At 43.4% G+C, this 21,053-nt stretch overlaps 1 protein-coding gene across 1 annotated transcript; it reads left to right on the top strand.

Moving 5' to 3' along the window:
* The first annotated feature begins 584 nt into the window (after window positions 1–584).
* Window positions 585–6,029, top strand: LOC124702789 (serine hydroxymethyltransferase 4). Its single transcript, XM_047234955.1, has 4 exons — window positions 585–1,384; window positions 3,193–3,583; window positions 3,655–3,756; window positions 5,436–6,029. Exons 1-4 carry the CDS (start codon window positions 707–709, stop codon window positions 5,678–5,680), a joined length of 1,416 nt encoding a protein of 471 aa, XP_047090911.1. The 5' UTR covers window positions 585–706; the 3' UTR covers window positions 5,681–6,029.
* Window positions 6,030–21,053: the final 15,024 nt, after the last annotated feature.

Here is a 21,053-nt window from a genome sequence, read left to right as displayed (position 1 = left end):
TCCCGACCACACTATTGCCAGAGTACACCGTATCCACCCGACCGACACCCTTGGGAAGAAATGATGGCCTTTCCGCAAAATCAAGAACGACCACGAGGCTAGCGGCTCGCGGTCCGGCAAGAAGCCACGGGTCGGGCGGTACGTCCACATCGAGTTCGTGCGCCGCCTCTCGGAGAAAAACCGGCCGGTGCCATGGTCGGACGCAAACCTGCCTGGAGGAGGCTCGTACCTCAACTTCAGGCGTGTGCCGGTCCGCCCCCTCCCCCCGTGCCATGCGAGGGCTGAGAGCGCCGTGACGAGGTGCGTCGCCGTCAAGCCATCTTGCCGGCCGATTCCCGAGATGATCCGGCGTACGCGCTGAACTTCCACAATTAGATCTCGTTCGGGGCGTGGGAATTCGACGCGCGCCGGCGACCTCGACTACTTCGACCACCCAAACGGACCGCAGCGGTCGATTTGGGAGTGACCGCAAACGGCGAACACCCACACCAACCCCCGACCGGCGCATTCCGTCGAACAACTTCCCGCACCTACCCCCGCCCCCTCCATCGGCCGGCACCTACCTCCCGTAGTTCCATCTTCCATGTCCTCCACCTCCTTTCCTATATATCGTAGCCCCTCTTCCTACCGCCACCACTCGCCGCCTCTCTACTGCCTGCACCGCTGTGCTTTTCCACCTTCTCCGTCCACTTCGCGCGCCGCCGCGATGGATTCCGTCGCGTCGTGGGGGCTGACCTCGCTCGCCGACGCCGATCCAGATGTCTTCGACCTCATCGAGAGGGAGAAGCGGCGGCAACGCAGCGGCATCGAGCTGATCGCCTCCGAGAACTTCACCTCCTTTGCCGTTATCCAAGCTCTCGGCTCCGCTCTCACCAACAAGTACTCCGAAGGTATGCCGGGCAACCGCTACTACGGCGGCAACGATGTCATTGACGAGATCGAGAACCTCTGCCGCGATCGCGCTCTCGCCGCCTTCCGCCTCGACAGTGCCGCCTGGGGCGTTAACGTGCAGCCCTACTCCGGCTCGCCCGCTAACTTCGCCGCCTACACCGCGCTCCTCAACCCGCACGACCGGATCATGGGTCTCGACCTCCCGTCCGGCGGACATCTCACGCACGGCTACTACACCGCCGGCGGGAAAAAGATCTCTGCTACGTCCATTTACTTTGAGAGCTTGCCGTACAAGGTGAGCGCCGCCAACGGGTACATCGATTACGACAAGCTGGAGGAGAAAGCAATGGACTTCCGCCCCAAGCTCATCATCTGCGGCGGCAGCGCATACCCCAGGGATTGGGACTACGCCAGGCTCAGGGCTGTCGCGGACAAGGTCGGGGCCATGCTGCTCTGCGACATGGCGCACATCAGCGGCCTAGTCGCCGCGCAGGTATAATCTTCACAAACTGATCTCTACTACTAATACATTCAGAAATTGATCTCGCTCTAAGATTTTTCTTTTATCTTGTTACACGCCTGCATTTGCCTTGTTGTATGTCATGAAGATTGGATCTAGCGATCTGCGGACCAATGAGAATTGGCTGTTTCGATCTTGTTTGTCGCGTTTTGCAGTTTTATGTAATTGAACTAGTGTATCTTGTAACTGTATGGATCTATCAGATCTGTGCATGTTTTACACAGTGATTAGTGCTGACTAGCTATGCGCTGTTTTAATAGAGGCAATCCAAAATATGGTTGGTTAGATTTGTCTTACTTAATAAGACACATATGATAATTAATTTGTGTAATTAACGTGTCTCCAGTTGTTCTTCTTGATGTCCTCTTCTCCCTATCAAGTAATTGATAGTACTTCATTTTATTCATGCCAACTGTAAAAGTTTCTAAAACGTTATGTAGTTGTATTTAGGACAAAAATACTACTCCATCCGTTCCATAATTCTTGTTGTGATTGTACTTCAAATTTGAACTCAAACCACGACATGAATTATGGAAGGGAGGGAGTATATATTTTAAAATGTTATGTACTTGTAGTTAAGACCAAAACACATGATTGCAGAATCAAGGATATTCTTTTTTCTGATAAAACATGCAACAATCAGGATTTAAGTTTAAGTGATTTCTTTTGTTGCGATCAAGGCAATTAAGAGCCTTCGAACATATTCTTAGAAACATATCCTTCAGTATATATTTTTAAAACATTATGTACTTGTAGTTAAGAAAATGCACATGATTGAAGAATCAAGGATATTCTTTTTTCTGATAAAACATGCAACAATCATGATTTAAGTTTAAGTGATTTCTTTTGTTGTGGTCAAGGTAATTAAGAGTATTCAAACCATATGCTTAGAAATAGCTTAAACCGAACAGCGATAAAATATAGTAAATGACTGTCTGTACAGTGTGCACAAGTTTGAGACACATCCATGAGGAAACATCAGAACAAGTTTGATCTCCATGCCTGTACGTTCACTCAGTTTGACTGCCACACTAAACTTATAATTATTTTTATACCTATAAGGCTATAACTGATGCACATTGGAAGGCTATGAACAATCTGCCGATGCACCTCAAAATGACCCCGTTTCCATAATTTTAAATTGGGGTGTCATGCACACTACACACATATGAAGAATATCAAAGAAAATAATTTTTAAGCGGTGTCAATGTGGAATCTCTAAGCTATGCCAAGTACGCACCTGCCTCTAACGTTGGTATTTAAATAATAATTGTAGGTTATTTTTTGTTTGTGGAAATGTTTGAACACATTGTGAAAATTTGATTATGTTTTGTGCACTGGTTAACCTCCTGAATGCTAGGTCGTTTACTATCCTTCTATACACAAAAGGTCCCATTTCATGGCATGATATATGGCACCGAATATATATGATGTGCTACTGGACTCAAGTGTATGAACATATTTGATACATATTGAATGGTCATCTGTCTGTATGGTGTTTTGTCAGAGGAATTAAATGTTTAGTTTTGTGTTTCTCAACTTCTGACTTCCATTCCTGGAAGAAAAGCACAATACTACTGTTAAGTATACTAATGAAGAAAGCATATAATGTACGATGAAATTTGAAGAGAATGTCCTATTAATTTTGTTCAATTCTGATCATCTTTCTGTAGGTGTTTTAGGTATATTAGAACAGATAAGACTAATCACTAATGAGTGTTTAATTTTGATGTAGTCCTATGGCATCTAAAATGCTTATCTTCTCCTTTCCTTTTATCTAGGAAGCTGCAAATCCTTTTGAGTTCTGTGATGTGGTTACCACTACCACACACAAGTCTCTCCGAGGACCAAGGGCCGGCATGATCTTCTACCGGAAGGGCCCTAAGCCTCCAAAGAAGGGTCAGCCTGAGGGTGCTGTTTATGACTATGAGGACAAGATTAACTTTGCAGTATTCCCATCACTCCAAGGTGGTCCTCACAACCACCAGATTGCTGCCCTTGCTGTTGCCTTGAAACAAACCATGACACCTGGATTCAAGGCCTATGCAAAGCAGGTCAAGTCCAATGCTGTTGCCCTTGGAAACTATCTCATGAGCAAGGGATACAAGATGGTGACAGATGGAACTGAGAACCACCTTGTTCTATGGGATCTCCGCCCTCTTGGGTTGACTGGTATGTAGTTTATTTGTGTGAGTTGGTTTTCTAGCAGCCTATTATCAGTTAACGTTTGCTATTATTTGTAGGAAACAAAGTCGAAAAGCTCTGTGACCTTTGTAACATTACACTGAACAAGAATGCAGTCTTTGGTGACAGCAGTGCATTGTCTCCGGGTGGTGTCCGCATTGGTGAGAATCACTGCGTCTGCTTTAAAGTTTTAATTACATCTGTTGATGCTACAAGCCTGAAGCCATTATTGCTTCCTCCACCATATATAGGTGTATTCCTATAATGTCTGCGGTGAAACTTCTCTAACTTTGACTTGAAGTACATATACAAAGTTATTTAGATTAGTATGCAAAAAAATATCATTAGATTGGTTATGAGAAATATTTCCATAAAATTGGAGCTGTACAATTTTTTAATAACATTACCATATGAAAGTAATGGTCATAGTTAAATATTGGAGACTGCCTGTAACTAAAGTATCATCTATTTACGAGTGGAGGAAGTACTACTGTTTACTTCGTATTACGTACATTTTTGTGCTTGCAATTAGGATCATTGTGACCTTTTATTCACCACTGTTGAAGTGATGATTTTCTGTGAAATAAAACAAGTTCATGGTACATATTAAATTATGACAACATTTTGGGAGATATCTTCAATAGTTTGAGGTATATGTTTGTAATGGATAACAGATAGCTGATCCACATGCTGCCAAAACTATGATGATGCACTTTCTAATTTCACATTGTAAATCTCTACTCCTATATAGTGTACCAATTTTGAATCGGCCTCAGAGCATCAATTTACCTTCTAAATCTAATGCTTGAAAGCAGCAGTATTCACGGTGAACAGTCGCCTGAACTGCCTCACCATTTTCTAGAACCAACCCATATTCCTTACCCAAAAAATGCCATGCCTTGCTGTCATATTTGTTGAGCTGAAGCAAGATTCGATAATAATTAACAATTAAGCACGTGAGGGTCCTTGTATGTACATTTGTTTTCGACATGGTGTACATTCTTGTTTATATATTTTATTTCCTCCTTTTGCCACCAATCAATGGTGATTTCCCTTATACTAGTTTTCTACCTTTCTAATACAACATTCGTGCATTTGTACATCCACAATGTTCATTTGCCTTGAATTATTTCGCAAGGACACTCCATGGCTTCCTTTTCTTGTGCCAAAATCACTCCATAATGTCAAGACGTTCGTGTATACATACTAGTGGTATAGTGTTAGATTCTTCTGTTTACTTATTGGGTCTTTCTTAAGTTGAATCACTATGTTAGGGATTATCTGCTAATTCTTCTCATTTTCCCACTAAAAGTTCTTCCTGCAAATTCTTATAAATGGATAGTAAGAAATGAACTTTGTCCTGTGTCCCTGCGGGTGTAGTAACTGTATCGTATGTATGATGGGACACAATGTAACAACATTGAAAGAAGATATTGGACTTCCAAGCTCAGGATCATCCTTGTTATAATAATAATTTAATCTGACAGTGCCTGTTAATATATCTACGAAGTAACAGGATCATTCTAAAAATTCTCATAGTTAGGGGTTCTTCTTATCTGCAGAAGATATATGATGCTATGCAATCTATGACGGTCATTAACGGATACTTTGCAAAATCAGGAAATTAAGCTAAACTAGATGCAAATAGGGGTTATTCTTATCTGCAGAAGATGTATGATGCTATGCAATCGATGAAGTGCATTAATAGAAACTTTCCAAAATCAGGAAATTAAGCTAAATTAGATGCAAATGTGCATGGAAACTACTATTTTGTTTGATGAATTGATGGTGTCCTTTATATTCTTATTTCCGGTTAAGATTTTCTGGTTATTGTTTTCAGGTGCTCCTGCGATGACTTCAAGGGGTCTGGTTGAGAAGGACTTTGAGCAGATTGCTGATTTTCTCCACCAGGCCGTGACAATCTGCCTGAACATCCAAAAGCAGCATGGCAAGCTGCTCAAGGACTTCTCTAAGGGCCTGGTGAACAACAAGGCCATTGAGAACCTGAAGGTCGAGGTTGAGAAGTTTTCTACTTCCTTCGACATGCCTGGCTTCACACTGGAGAGCATGAAGTACAAGGAGTAGGATGATGCCTACGGTGTGGTGTGGTTGCATGAGTACAAGATGTAGGATGATGCATACGGTGTGGTTGCATGGTTGGCTCTGCTAATCGTCAGTTTGCTCCGCGCTTCTAAGCCTTCTTCGGCACCATGCAATCCTGATGTACTGCCCCTGGTGATACGATGTTTTTTTATGAATTTTGTTTGCTCGCTTTGGATAGGTCCATAGCCTCTCCCACCTATTCCTGCTCCGTTTGCCGTCCACATTGGATAATGTTTTGTTGTAGAATTTGTTTGCTTGTAATCATGGAATGGAGTATTTGCCAATAATTTTTATAGTGTATTCAAGGGGGGCGGAGTGGATTTTTATTGGATCCTGAAAGATCTCCAATAGTTTGTTTAGCAAGCTGGTTTTAGATGTGATAATCCCTACAAATTCTTTATTTTGTGTAGATTAAAAACACTCAGCTATACTAGTTGATGCTTTTTTTTAACAGAAAGGTTTTTCATTAAACTCAACAACATTTTACAGAGGTAAGTGTGCACAAAGCACCGCTGAAATTTGAGATTACATCTCTGAAAGTGCAGGCTGCATTGTCATGTGTGCTAGAAAGGCATCTCATAATAAAAGGCTTGCCCTGCATCCTAGTAGCTAGTTTTGCTTGGAAGTGAGCTTTGTAGTTTGTACCCCTGGGAACGTGAAAGATTAGCTAGTTTTGCTTGGAAGTGAGCTTTGTAGTTTGTACCCCTAGTTACGTGAACTGGGAACGTGAACGATTATCTGTTGGTGGAAGGAAGGACTGCTGAAGAGAGCAGCAAGTTGTGGTCTAATCTGCCAATGACCTGGGTCTTCAATAATGTTACGAGTAGTAGCTGCCTTTGCCAGGATCGCACAATCTGTGAAGAAGGTGACATGAAGGTGGTGCTCCAGATTTGCTAGCAGACAAAAGTTTCCTCCTGTAGCGCTGAAGTAAATGGGGGCGAAATAGCTGAGATAAGGAGTCGAGCACAACGCTGATCGCTTTCATCCTGGATGTATATTCCAAGCCCCTGCGACGGATGGCTTTCTTGATTGTTGTGTTGTGTCCATGCAGCGTCTGTGAAGATCTTTGTGCCTGGAATGCTCCATGGATCAGAGATAGTTGTCCCTGGAGAAGGCAACATCTGAAAGTTGATGTGTAGATACTGTGATGTAGCTAGATCTGTATCATTTCTTTGGTCTTGGACTGATGTAGCTAGTTTGGGTGTTTCCGGCTGCTGAACCAGAGCTTGGGTAGGTTGTTCTGAATCTTGTCGTCTAGTTTGGCTCCCTTGAGTATACCGTACGTTGCAGCAAACACCTGCCAAGGTTTATTATCTTTCCTGCAAAAAAGTTGGTCATTCTATCACATCTCAAAATTTTCTAAATTTTGGAATGTAAAATAAAAATAAATTGATGCTTGATTTTTTGAACTTGATTGAAAATTCACAAAGGATTAAAACTTTTTAAAGTTATTTAAAATAATCTCCAAAATGATGTTTTCAAAGACTTTCGGTTTCAAAGTATTTTCAAATCAAACATATTTTAACTTTCAAAGTTTTCAAATCCTTAATGAATTTTTATTTGAGAAAACAAAACCCTAAAAGTTCTACTTGCAAAATATTTCCCAAGTAGCCATATAGGCCAAAGTGCATATAATAATTATTTTATTATTCTACTAACAGATATTAAATAGGTTCCTTAGTGTCCTAAAACACTATTTTGGGTTAATTTTTTTATAAATTTGTTTGCTTCTATTTGAAGACCTAAAACAAAATTTATAAAAGAAAACAGAAGAAAAAGAAACAAAAGAGGAAAACCGGCCCAATTGGGCGGACTGGCCAGCCGCCATGGTGAAATTGGTAGACACGCTGCTTTTAGGAAGCAGTGCTCAAGCATCTCGGTTCGAATCCGAGTGGCGGCATTCTCGAGAAAGAATATAATAGATTAGAAATGGATTCAATTCGAAATTTACAATTTTGTAGTGAGACCATTGAAAAAGGGCATTGAACAAGAAACAAATAGTCCACAGATAATAAAACTATCATATGCCTTGGAAATGACGCGAGGTGCTCGAAAATGGTTGAAATAATTGAATAGGAGGATCACTATGACTATAGCCTTTGGTAGAGTTCCTAAAGAAGAAAATTATCTATTTGATACTATGGATGACTGGTTACGAAGGGACCGTTTCATTTTTATAGGATGGTCTGGCCTATTGTTCTTTCCTTGTGCTTATTTCGCTTTAGGGGGTTGGTTTACAGGGACACTTTTGTAACTTCTTGGTATGCCCATGGATTGGCTAGTTCCTATTTGGAAGGTTGTAATTTCTTAACTGCAGTTTCTACCCTGCCAATAGTTTAGCACACTCTTTGTTGCTACTATTCCTCGTTTTGAAGAATTCATGGAATAATCCATTTTCATGGGATAATGAATTAAGGATATGGGTAAACTGCTTACAAGAAAATATCTCATGATAGTCAATATGGACAAAAAAAATTGAATTCTAATTGTCCGGATGTATTGTGGCGATTCTTTTGAGTACTACATCTAGAAATCCCCGTCGATTCCTCATTGGCACATTTTCAAACACAACTGATGCATTCCAAAATAACTCTGATTCTAACTTCTTTTCCTTTTGCCATGAACCTCCTTTTCTTATCAATGCACCAATTGCAGTACAATAGAGTTGTAATTCACTAGTTATTCCAAATGCTCGCCAAAGCTGAATAAACCCAGAGGTTATTTGGATTCCTCGGAAACCCCCGCCTACACCACCATTTAATATTTCTTGCCCTACTATAGGCCAAACTACCTGAGCACTGGGTCCAATGTGACGCATTGCCGCAAATGCTCCTAGAAAGATCCAAAGTAATTCGGGTTGTAATTGTACTTACATGCAAAGAGTTCAAATGTGAAGATGATATAATAATTCGCTATGATGACAATGCAGCTGTTATAATTGATCAAAAAGAAAATCCAAAAGGAACTCGAGTTTTTTGCGCGATTGCTCCCGTATAAGGAGCGAGGTATTGTAATGTAGCATGTGAATTCGCCATTTCAGCTACTACAATAGTGCATTCCATGGCCCCCTCCTCGTGGAAATTAGTTACTACTTGAGCGCCACAGAGGATGCTCTTTGACCGATAGCCCTTTATCCCTTTTTTTCTTTTTAAATACCCCCTACCTAGGGAAAGAAGAGTAGGACAAAAGATATGGAGCGCAATCCAAAAATTGGAATTATTCCTTCCTCTAATACATATTCATACAAAATTCTTTATGAACTAATGCCTAAATATTTTTATTTATTAATTTAATTACTATAACAAGTGTTTTATTCCAAGATGTGCGCCTTTGTTTAGAGGATTGTATGTCTACTTAATTAAAAAGTTCAATTATTCCATAGTCTAATTATTCAATAAATTAGATTGATTGATACGAGTTGATTTCCTATTCTACTATTCTGAAGCCAATGAAAATAAGTAGGACCTCAAAAAATAGTGGGTTTTCTATTGATGTCGTGAATAACATATAGCTTACCTCCCACCCTCTCCCATGGCAATCTAGTGGCGATCTAGGGTTTTAGCCGCCGTCCTCGGCCGGCGCCAGGTGGGCGCTGGCGTCCCTCGCTGCTGTCTGGTCTGCATGGAGGTTCCTCCTAATTGGCGTTGGAAGATCACCTATTCTACCACACGTGACCATGATCGTGGGAGGCCAAAGGAATATGATGGATCCCTCCATTTCTGGTATTCCAAGAATTGGGTGGTTCTTTTCAATGCCAAGGGAGCCCCCTTGGTTGGACGTGGATTCAAAGATGGCGAGGTGATCCGATCTGGATCGAAGGTAACATTCGTAAACCACAATGTTAGGGTTTCTACTCTCATTGTCTCTCCCTCAGGAGATCATGTAGAAATGGATCGTGGACTTGGATCTGTTGAGCCACCGGTATTGCATGTTGAGGAGGTTGTGTCGGACCTTGGCATTAACTCCATTCCAGATCCCGAGGAAGATTTGGCTAAGTCATCCGCGTTTCATGATTCATTGACTCTCGGTTTTGATTTTTCCCCTGGGAGGACTTTTGCAAATAAAGTGAAAAGGGATTTCTTTACTACAGTTCATCCGAATAAAAATTCCTTCCACTTCACCATGGTAGTTTCTTTTGGTCGTGCATCTTTCCGTCTCTCTGAAGATATGGTGGCTATTGCTCTTGAGTCTGCTATTGGAGGTTTATGTGATGAATTAAAGGTCTTGATCTTGAGAGGTAGAGTATTCTCCTTCACGGTTTCCTCCAAGCAGATTGGGTTTTTAATTTATCAGAGGCACTACTACTCTTGTAAGCAATTCAAGTGTTATTTTCACCTGTGGGGCAGAGGTGGACCAAATTGGATCCGTGAATTTCATATGTGGCAGAAAGAGTGTCAGGTTGAATGGACTCTGGTTAGTCCATCTAAACGCACAGCACAATTGGGAATGGATGCTATACATGCAGCAAGGAATATTAAATCAGTGGTTTGATCTGGTAAAACTACTCCTAAGAAGTTAACTTTTGCAACCATTGAGAGCTACAAAGTGTGCAAGGGATACAGATATCCAGCTACGGCAGAAGATATAGCTGATTTGCAGCAAAGTGGATATGTTCTCTCATCTCCAGAAAATTCCCTGCTCCCCAAATTCCAGTGACTCATTGGACAAATGCACAGCCAAGCATACAGTTTGCCACTGCATTGCCTTTTGATATCAGAGTGGGAAGTAGCTCCTCATCACCTGTCTCAAGCCATATAGGGTGCCCTATAAAGGATAATACTCCTATAGCAAATACCTTGACCAGTACTGTTCCTGTTGAGATGGATTTGAATTTATCTCATGATGGTATGAAGGAGTTTGAGCATATGATTGATAAAATGGTTTATAAGGTTTGGGATTGTGGTCGTTGCCTTCGAATGGTCCATGTTGTTTCGGAATGTTCTTTTGATATTCGTTGCCGGGCCTGTTTCAGCTACGGCCATATTGCAAAGGCCTGTTTCAGTAAAGCCAAAGAAAAGAAAAAACAAATTTGGGTCCCAAAACGGGTCGGTACAGGTTTATTCGGTACGGAATCTCCTGGTAATACAACTGCTCATATGGTGGACGCTCCGTCTTCTTTTCCCCCAAACCAGAGTTCTCCGCCGCCACCTCCCACCCCTTGTGCTGCCCACATCGAACCAAGTGGAAGCAATGGCAGTTTTTGAAGTGGACCCTATGCCATGGCTGCCATGGGGTCATCAAGTGATAGATGGCGGTCCGACCTGGCTGCCTCGTACCTACTACTACGCAACAGAGTATCCGCCATCTCAGCACCATAGCCACTACATCGAGGTGATGGATCCAGCTCCGCCGCCCATGGATGAAGCTCATTGGAGGAATCAGGTGCTTAACTTTTTGACTGGACCCCTGAATTTTAACGTGCTAGATCATCAGCTCAGTCTCTTCGGTATTGGTCGTTACAAGCTCAATAGCCCAAACACTGTTAATGCACTAGTAAATCATGGCCACTTCCAAGTCCAGAACAACTTTGTTAGATTTATTCGAGCAGATGATGCATAGCAGAATGATAGAGCTTCGCAAGGCTTTCGTAGAGGATGGCTCATGATGCTTGGTATACATCCAGATTATCGTAATGACTTGGAAATTGCCAATGCAGTATATACTTTTGGTAAATTTCACAGTTGGAATAGGGAAGATCCAATTAAGGAAAGAGTGCTTGTATATGCATCCTTCCCATCCCCTGCTTTGGTGCCACGTGATGTGGTTTTTGGGAAATTTGTAAATAGTGGGAGGGGTTAAAGAGTCTTGGCCTACACCTGTGTTCATTCTAACTGCAGACTTTGCTGATGTACTTCCTGTTGATGAAGACCCTATGCCACTTGAAGGCAATCCACATTCACTACCAGGGAATTTGCAGCCTCACCCTAACCTGTTTGTTAATCCACAGTATCCTGAGATTGGATGGGATGTTGGTCCAGAGCAGCATTTTGATGCACCTATGGATGGAAATAATAATGGGAATCAGATGGAGGAGGAATTGGAAGAAGTGCAAGAGTAAATGGTTATGAATATCTCTGATAATTCTCAGTCTTCAGTTAATATGATGCATCAAGGAAATTTGCAAGTACAGGCTCCTGGTGATCCTGTCGTGATGTAATACAGGTTGGAAGGGTTATGACTGTTTTTGGCCCTTCCCTGCCACCTCATATGCGATAAGATTTTTGTTCCATGATGCCTGACCTTTATGCTAAAACTATTCCTCTGTCACTACAAATTTCACCTTTTGCATTTGTCAAGTGGAATATGGAGGCTGTTATTAATACTGTCTGTCAAGGAAATAGTATGTCGTTGCTGCAGGGTACATATAGCATGACTGACAGTGGTGTGGAACAGTCTTCTGCTGATAAATTGGCTGATATTGTAGCTATCTTGCCTAAGGAAAGGCCAGTTGCCAGGTCGCTTGATTTTGATAAACCATCTGCTGATGTTGCTACTATAGTTTTCTCTGCTACTCCAATGATTGCCAAGGCAAACAGAGGGCGCAAGTCAAAGACTCTTGTTGTTCAACCTGAGGAGCATCGATTCACTCGTAGCTGTTTGAAGAAAGATGGTTGTAGGCCTACCCCTGTTCTTGCAGTTCAGCCGCGCCCTAAGAAGATGTCTCGTGTAAAGTTCCTGCTTGGGTTGCCATAGGATGAGGGAGCAAATGTAGAGGAAGATAATGATCAAGGGGAGGATGATCAATATTTCATCAATATACCTGCAGCACCCATAGCACTAAGGAAAGGGGTAGGGTCTCAGCTTGGTATTGCACCAGAGAAGCTCACTAAGGAGAGGCTTGAGGCTGATCCTGCAACTTCTTCCTCCAAAGATGGTCATGATGATGCTTGATCAAGAAGTGTTGTTGTCAACCAAGGGTTGTCAGTTTGTGGTTGCTTTTGTTCAGTTATGGTTATTTTGGTCAGTGATGATTTATGTGTCAGATAATTTGTGTCATGTTATCTATACTTTGCTCAGTACTATGTATTGGGTGGCTATGTTACTCTCCACTCTGGTTATAAATGTGTAATATTTCTAAAAGGAGTTGGAGAATATTGTGCTGGAATGTTCGTGGTTTAAATTCAGAGAATAGGCAGCGTGATGTCAGGTCAAAAATTGATGAAAGTGGGTGTGATATAATTTGTCTACAAGAAACAAAGTGTGAGTCAGTGGACTGTCGCTTCATTAGAAATTTTGCTCCCAAACAATTTGACTGCTTTGTTTTTGTTCCCTCTATTTGGGCCTCTGGGGAAATTATTGTTCTTTGGAATTCATCGGTTTTCACTGGCTTGTTGCTTGAAACTCAGTCCTTTGGGGTCAGAGTCAGTTTTACATCAGTTCATAATAATTCTTCATGGGTTATGGTTTGTGTCTATGGACCATGTCAGGGGATAGCTCGAGATGAATTTCTCTCATGGTTGTATAATTTGAATATATCAACTATGGATAATTGGCTAGTACTGTGAGTTTAATTTTATTCGAGATCAAGAAAATAGGAATAAACCAGGTGGTAATATTCATGATATGATGTTGTTCAATGAAATAATAGGCCATTTGGGATTATTAGAGCTCCCTTTAAAAGTAAGGTGACAAGGGATTAACTTGTCAATGCCTACAAGTTGTAGACTAGGGTTTTGTTAGAAGTAGAGGGCAAGTAGATCTCGAGGGTTTCAGCCGGAAAAGTACTCGACTGCTATGAAAACTAGGGTTGTGTTGACAATGATTCGATGCTTTCTTTGTCCCTCGACTCCCCCTTATATAGGAGGCGGAGCCGAGGGTTTCGTGATGTACAAGTTACAAAGTCCGGGAGACTATCTGAGTTCATCCCTTAATAGTTACAAGTCGATATTCCTAATACAACTCTATCTTTCCAAACTATCTATTGACTGGACTTCTGGGCTTCATAAACTTCGGGTCGTGGGCCTTCAGTAAACCCCGGGTACCATCTTTGGCAGGCCCATTGGGGATGCCTATGTCACTAGCCCCCGAGATTTTGCTTGAATCGAAGAATCAAGGAAAATCTCCATCTTTACAATTACCAAGTGACTTCTTTGAGTCAATAAATAATCTTTATAAGCAATTGTATGTTGTACAGGGATAAGGGTAATTGGGGCTGGTTCATCTGACGGATCAGGTACCAGTTAACTTCTCTTGTGGCAATCTGCAAAAACCTACTTCAAGATCACGTCCCTGGACATGATCTCAGGATACTGGCGTAATTCGACATGTGCCGCTTAAGGTCTTACCAGATGCCGAATTCCAGTTATGTTTTATCGGGTACGTAACGCGTCCGTTAGGATTTTTCTTCGTATCTGTTGATAAGGAAAAAGTAGCAAGGCGCCGTCAGAGGAGGTGCCACGCCGCGCAGGACGGATCCTGGGGACTTACCTTCGCAGAGTTTTGCGGCATTCAGAGATTAATTCGTGACTGAGGCGCTCTGAGAATATATTGTCGAGTGCCTTTTTCGGCTGTTGGAATAGCACATTTATTCGAGTCACCGGATGACTTGTGTATTTTTATCTTGTCCTCCCGATGGGAGTATATGAAGAGTTACTTGTATAACTCGAAATATGCTCTCCATGCCTTTTATAATTTCATCGGGCACGCGAACAGTCATTCCTGATACGTCTCAAATGTATCTATAATTTCTTATGTTCCTGCTAGTTTTATGACAATGCTCACATGTTTTATACACACTTTACATCATTTATATGCATTTTCCGGCACTAACCTATTAACGAGATGCCGAAGCGCCAGTTCCTGTTTTGTGCTGTTTTTGGTTTCAGAAATCCTACACAGGAAATATTCTCGGAATCGGACGAAACGAACGCCCAGGGTCTTATTTTTCCACGGAGCTTCCAGAAGACCGAAGAGGATACGAAGTGGGGCCACGAGGCGCCCTAACCATAGGGCGGCGCGGCCAAGGTGGCCCGCGCCGGCCTATGGTGTGGGGCCCCCGTGCCTCCTCCGACTCTGCCCTTCCGCCTACTTAAACTCTCCGTCGCGAAAACCCTATTACCGAGAGCCACGATACGGAAAAAGTTCCAGAAACGCCGCCACCGCCAATCCCATCTCGGGGGATTCAGGAGATCGCCTCCGGCACCCTGCCGGAGAGGGGAATCATCACCGGAGGGCTCTACATCACCATGCCCGCCTCCGGACCGATGCGTGAGTAGTTCATCCTTGGACTATGGGTCCATAGCAGTAGCTAGATGGTTGTCTTCTCCTCATTGTGCTATCATGTTAGATCTTGTGAGCTGCCTATCATGATCAAGATCATCTATTTGTAATGCTACATGTTGTGTTTGTTGGGATCCGATGAATATTGAATACTATGTCAAGTTGATTATCAATCTATCATATATGTGTTGTTTATGTTCTTGCATGCTCTCCGTTGCTAGTAGAGGCTCCGGCCAAGTTGATACTTGTGACTCCAAGAGGTAGTATTTATGCTCGATAGTGGGTTCATGCCTCCATTGAATGCTGGGACGAGTGACGGAAAGTTCTAAGGTTGTGGATGTGCTTGTTGCCACTAGGGATAAAACATCAATGCTTTGTCTAAGGATATTTGTGTTGATTACATTACGCACCATACTTAATGCAATTGTCCGTTGTTTGCAACTCAATACTTGGAAGGGTGCGGATGCTAGCCCGAAGGTGGAATTTTTAGGCATAGATGCATGCTGGATAGCGGTCTATGTACTTTGTCGTAATGCCCTAATTAAATCTCATAGTAGTCATCATGATATATGTATGTGCATCTCTATTTGTCAATTGCCCAACTGTAATTTGTTCACCCAACATGCTATTTATCTTATTGGAGAGACACCACTAGTGAACTGTGGACCCCGGTCCATTCTTTTACATCTGAAATACAATCTACGCAATCTCTGTTCTCTCGTTGTTTTCTACAAGCAAACATCATTCTCCACACCATACGTTTAATCCTTTGTTTACAGCAAGCCGGTGAGATTGACAACCTCCATTGTTAAGTTGGGGCAAAGTATTTTGGTTGTGTTGTGCAGGTTCCACGTTGGCGCCGGAATCCCTGGTGTTGCGCCGCACTACACTCCTGCACCAACAACCTTCACGTGGCCTTCATCTCCTACTGGTTTGATAACCTTGGTTTCTTTGTGAGGGAAAACTTGCTGCTGTACGCATCACACCTTCCTCTTGGGGTTCCCAACGGACGTGTGCTTCACGCGTTATCAGTTCTCGATGGGAGTAGCCCCCGAGGCTACAGCCAAGTGCTTTTACTTGGTTGTAGGCTCCCGTTTGAACATCTTTGTCGCTATATTGTCACCTTTTCAAGTTCGTTCATTTTTATCGGGTGTGCGACCAGCGCTCCCGATGGGAGTAGCCCCCGAGGCTACAATCGAGTATTTATACTTGGCTGTAGGCTCAACTTGCTTCACTGATGAACTCTATATTTTATCATTCGTGTTTACCTCTTATCATAAGTATAAACAATACTTCTGATAAGAGTAGCCCCCGAGAATATGAACAAATGCTTGTATTTGATCATAGGCTCTCAAAATTATCATTATTCCTTCGTTGTCGCCAATCTTCATAACACCGCAGTCGAGTTTTTCCTTTTAAAGTGACATCAGTGCTGATGATAGCCACGACCATTGTATTGGGAAGACGCGAATTATGTCCTGTCACTGACCTGTTGACCCAAAATCTGCGGCACTTTGACACGTTACGCAAGTGGGGGACACACGTCCTCCGTTTTTTCTGGCACACGCGCTGTAGCGCCTGTCCAGTTCCTTCACAGTGAAAATACGATTTTACCCCTTTGAGCCACGTGTAAAGCATCAAGTCCATTCTCACACCATCCAACGGTGCGGCGTTCCGCTTAACTTGCTATAATTACTCATCTTCTTCTTCCTGCAATCTCCTTCGCCGCGCCGCGCTCATATCTCCTCTGTCAAAACCTCCATTGCAACCACAAAAATTCCTGCGCTCACCCACGCTCCTACTTTCTCCAGCGGTATTGTTGATGCCACCGCGTTCAAGACTCACAAGGCACAACACCTCTGAAGCAAGCATGGCGACCCAAGATCTGGGAACTTACGAGTGGGAGAGATCTAAGATCTCAAATCAGGACGCCAATCTGATGAAGAAGCTCAGCCTGATGAAGAAGAAGGATGCGCTGATCTTCCCTAGCGAGGAGAGCTATCCGTCGCCTCCTATCGAATATCGGGTTAGCTTCGTTGACCACCTCATTCGCGGCCTCTCTCCTCCTATCCATGATTTTCTTCGTGGATTGCTTTTCGTGTATGGGTTGCAGCTGCATCAGCTGACTCCCAACTCCATCCTCCACATTTCTATCTTTATCACCCTTTGCGAGTGCTTCCTCGGGATCCAACCTAATTGGGCTTTGTGGAAGTGGATTTTCTGCCTTCGCCGCAATGGCTCCCACAACATTGCCTATAACATAGGTGGTGTTGTTATCTGTGTCCGCCCTGACGTCGAGTATTTCAATGTCAAATTCCCCGACTCCGTTCAAGGGTGGCGAAAAAGATGGCTATACGTCCGCGAGGAGTGTTCCGACTCGCTGGAATACAATATCGCCCCCTTTGAAGGTAGCGCAAAAATCCTTCGCCGCCGATCCTGGGATGCAGAGGCCACCGAAGAAGAAAAAACGGCGACAGAGGCGCTGATGAAGCGTATTCATGAACTGCAGAATACCCGAGGCAAAGAATTGTCGGGTATCCAAATCACCGCCTATTTCCTTAGGATTAGGGTGCAGCCTCTTCAGGCTCGCAAAAACCCTCTCTGGTTGTATGCTGGCGACAAAGACGTTGACCGCCTATCCAAGGATCTTTCAGTGAAGGACTTGGAAAGGCTTGTCCGGAAAATCTCGTCGCTGGGAAAGAAGGACGCCATTCCAACCACTTGTCGCGTGGAGCCATATAGCGGCACCAACGCCCTCCCCAAGGTAAATTATCTGTCCTAACTTTTTCGACTACTATTTTGCTGAATTCATTGGTGTAACTTGTCGTTGATATGTCTTTTCCTCGTGCAGAAGCATCAAGTTATATCCTCTCTACCTCCCCTTCCTGAAGGTGGGGAAGTCGAGGAACGAACCGTCGTTACCGACGACACCCAGGGTACTTCTCGCCCTGAGAGCGAAATTGCGGGTTCTCACAAATCCGCAGCTTCCTCTGAAAGAGATGCTGAATCCGAGGCTTCCGAGTCTGTACATTCTCTTCCTTCTGCTGCTTCCCCGAAGAACAAAAGGAAAAGGGGTGAGGTTGCAGACTCCGGCACCTCCAAAGCCGGTGAATCGCCTGCCGAAGAAACTTCCCCTGAAGAGGGGAAAGCCTTCGACCCGTACGATGATGCCCTCATTAGCTCGTAAGTCTCTGTCGTCTTTTTCAATCGATATATATTGCTTTGTAATATTCTCATACTATTTTTGATGCATAGTGGCGATGAAGAAGAAGAACCCACTGTTAATGTGACTGCTCCCACAAGCACGTCTCATACTTTGGTTCTCTCTGAGACTCGCCCTGCTACATAACAAACCTCGCCTCCTCAGCGGGACCTAGGGAACTTGACTCCTGCCGTCCGCCCCGTGCCCCTTCGCCAAAGAGAGCGAGGGTTGAATTTGGCAAAGGACCAAGCCTCCTGACTGGGAGTTCGGCGAGTCCTTCTATGGACGATGTAAGAACCTTTACCGCTCTTTTTGTATTGTCGAACTTTTCTCTTTTTTTTGACCTTTCCATCCTCTTTCCTTTTTTCAGCCTCTGATGAAAGAATTTATTCGCGTGTGTACTCAATTTATTGGGTACCGTGACTATGCTGATAGTTTGAAAGGTATTCCTCATTTATCTCTTCCTGTCGACCAAATTTCCTTTTGCTATTTTGTTGTAATATTGTCGTTCTTTCTTTTGCTAGAGGCTCTCGTCATAGCTAATAAGCGTGCCGAAGATCTTGCCCTCGAGCTGGAAAAAAGCGAGAGAGCTCGCGAAAAAGCTGAGCGAGACGCTGCCTCAGTCAAGAGTCTTCGAAAAAGACTCCATGAAGCTAAAACTGTGTTAAGTGCACACACAGCCCAGCAACTCGCTCGTGAGGGGGATATCATCGCCCGCTTGGAGTCGCAAAATCGGCGCTTTGTCAGTAAGTTCACCAATCACTTTGATCGAGTCGCCTCCACCATTATCTTTTACGTATACTTGTTGGCAACCCGAAATCTGTTTCAGCAGGGAAGATGAGCCAGGAGTTTGAGCTTGAGAAACCCGAAGATGACCGTCTCCTCGACGCTCTTTCTCTCCTTGAGATTTATGGGGATGAAGTGCACCGCAGTATCTCTGATGCTAAGGCAGCATTTTCGCGCCTGTTTCCCTACTTCTTCCCGAAGACGGAACAACCCAACACATTCGCTGCTCTTACAAAGCACTTCATTCCCAAAGAAGATCTTGGGCTAGCCCTTCGGCAAGAAAATCTGAAGATTGGCGTTGAAGGCACCATAGCTTTGGTTGCCGAAAACCAGCAAAGCGTCGACTGGGCGAAGGTTGGTGAAGTAAAAAAGATAGAGACGAAGAGGTGGCAATCCCTGATTAAGGCAGCCAAGCCGCAGTCAAAGAAAATCCTCTCCTTCCTCGGATATCAACCAACTCCTTCCCCCAGTTCTGCGAAGCCGGAGGTCAAGTAGACCATCGTGTTCTTGCTTTTCTTTTTTCTTCCTCTTTTGTTGTTGTCGCCGTAGTAGCTTTTGCGATAGCCTATCATTGGTTCACTAGGAACCCTCTCTTTCAGGCCCGTCTCGGAGGCAGGTGCAGAATGTTCTACGCACAGGGCCCCCAAAATTAGAGGGCCTCCAATTTTTCATGTTTAGCTATTAATTAGTATAGGATTAGATGGGCCTAGCATTAGTAGTACCGCTTGGAAAGTTGCACAATTAACTCCACGAGCCCTCCAACCAGGATCCAACTCACGCACGCCTCCCTTTCTCTATCTCTTCTTCTCTTTATTTCTTTGACTCTTCCTCGTCTAGCACGACTGCCGATCCCCAAGTTCCTTCGTCTCCTAAGAGCAAGTACAATAAGTCCTAATCAGCTGGCTATAAGGATTAAAATAGTATATTATTGCTTAGTTGGAGGAGAGAGAGGAGGAGAGAGAAGGAGAGTGGGCTCTTATGCAATAGCCAGCTCTAGCACGTGCTCCTAGACACTTTGTGAGAGTGAAGGGTGGGCCATACATTGATAAAGTACTACATTTTTATAGCTCACTATTGTATATGTTGGCTCTAAGTTGGCTATAAATGACATGGCACTTGACTTATAGCCAACAGCTGGCTACACTATTGGAATTGCTCTTAATGCAACCATTGCATATAGAATTTTGTTGACTATTCCAGTGACGGTTGCATCAGCAGAGAGAAATTTTTCTAAGCTAAACTTGTTGAAGTCGTACTTGCGTTCGACAATGACACAAGAAAGACTTAGTGGATTGGCTATGATAGCAATTGAAAACGACATTTTGGAGAAAGTTTCTTATGAAGAGCTAATTGAAGATTTCATCTCAAGAAATGCCAGAAGGATGTCACGTTTCTGCTAAAGAACATAGTACTTTTGAATTATGAGAAGGTTTCCCCACAAGATGTAATTCATCCAAAAAAAGTTGTACAACCTGAGAATAAATATAATATAAATCGATGTTTTATCTAATTGCCGATGGTTATGTTGAGGGCCCAATTTTTTGTTTCGCACGGGGCCTCCATTTTCTCAGGTACGGCCCTGCTCTCTTTTGTAATGATCATGTAAGTATCCAACTGAATTAATGGAATGCTATTTTGCCAAGTTATTTATATCGAGATTTTCTTTCCAGTTGGTTTTTGACAACTATACCGCGGCTCCTCGTTCCTCGGATGCCTTGCCCGTTTCTTCCTTCTCGAGGAAAACTTCCGCTAATAATCTGAATGAAGATTCTTCGAGTGCTGGTCCAGTACAAGATTTGAACGAACTGCGACAGCAACTCCAGGCGATGAAGAAGCAAACACTTATAGTAATGGAGCAATCTCGGAAGTCATCCGAGAAAGAAAAACTTGCGCTTCAACATGCCCAGGAAGCCTTAACTTTAAAGGAGGCCGCAGTTGCCGAAGTTGCACAGTCTGCTTCCCGAGAGAATTACATGCTCAAGTTGATGACTGACGCCAGTCTGGATATGGCGGTGATGACCCACAAGTATAGGGGATCGCAACAGTCTTCGAGGGAAGTATTACCCAATTTATTGATTCGACACAAGGGGAGACAAAGAACACTTGAAAGCCTTAACAGCGGAGTTGTCAATTCAGCTGCACTGGAAG

This window comes from Lolium rigidum, chromosome 3 (genome assembly GCF_022539505.1).
Source record: "Lolium rigidum isolate FL_2022 chromosome 3, APGP_CSIRO_Lrig_0.1, whole genome shotgun sequence".
Taxonomy (NCBI): Eukaryota; Viridiplantae; Streptophyta; class Magnoliopsida; order Poales; family Poaceae; genus Lolium; species Lolium rigidum.
This window is presented reverse-complemented; position numbering and strand designations above follow the sequence as displayed.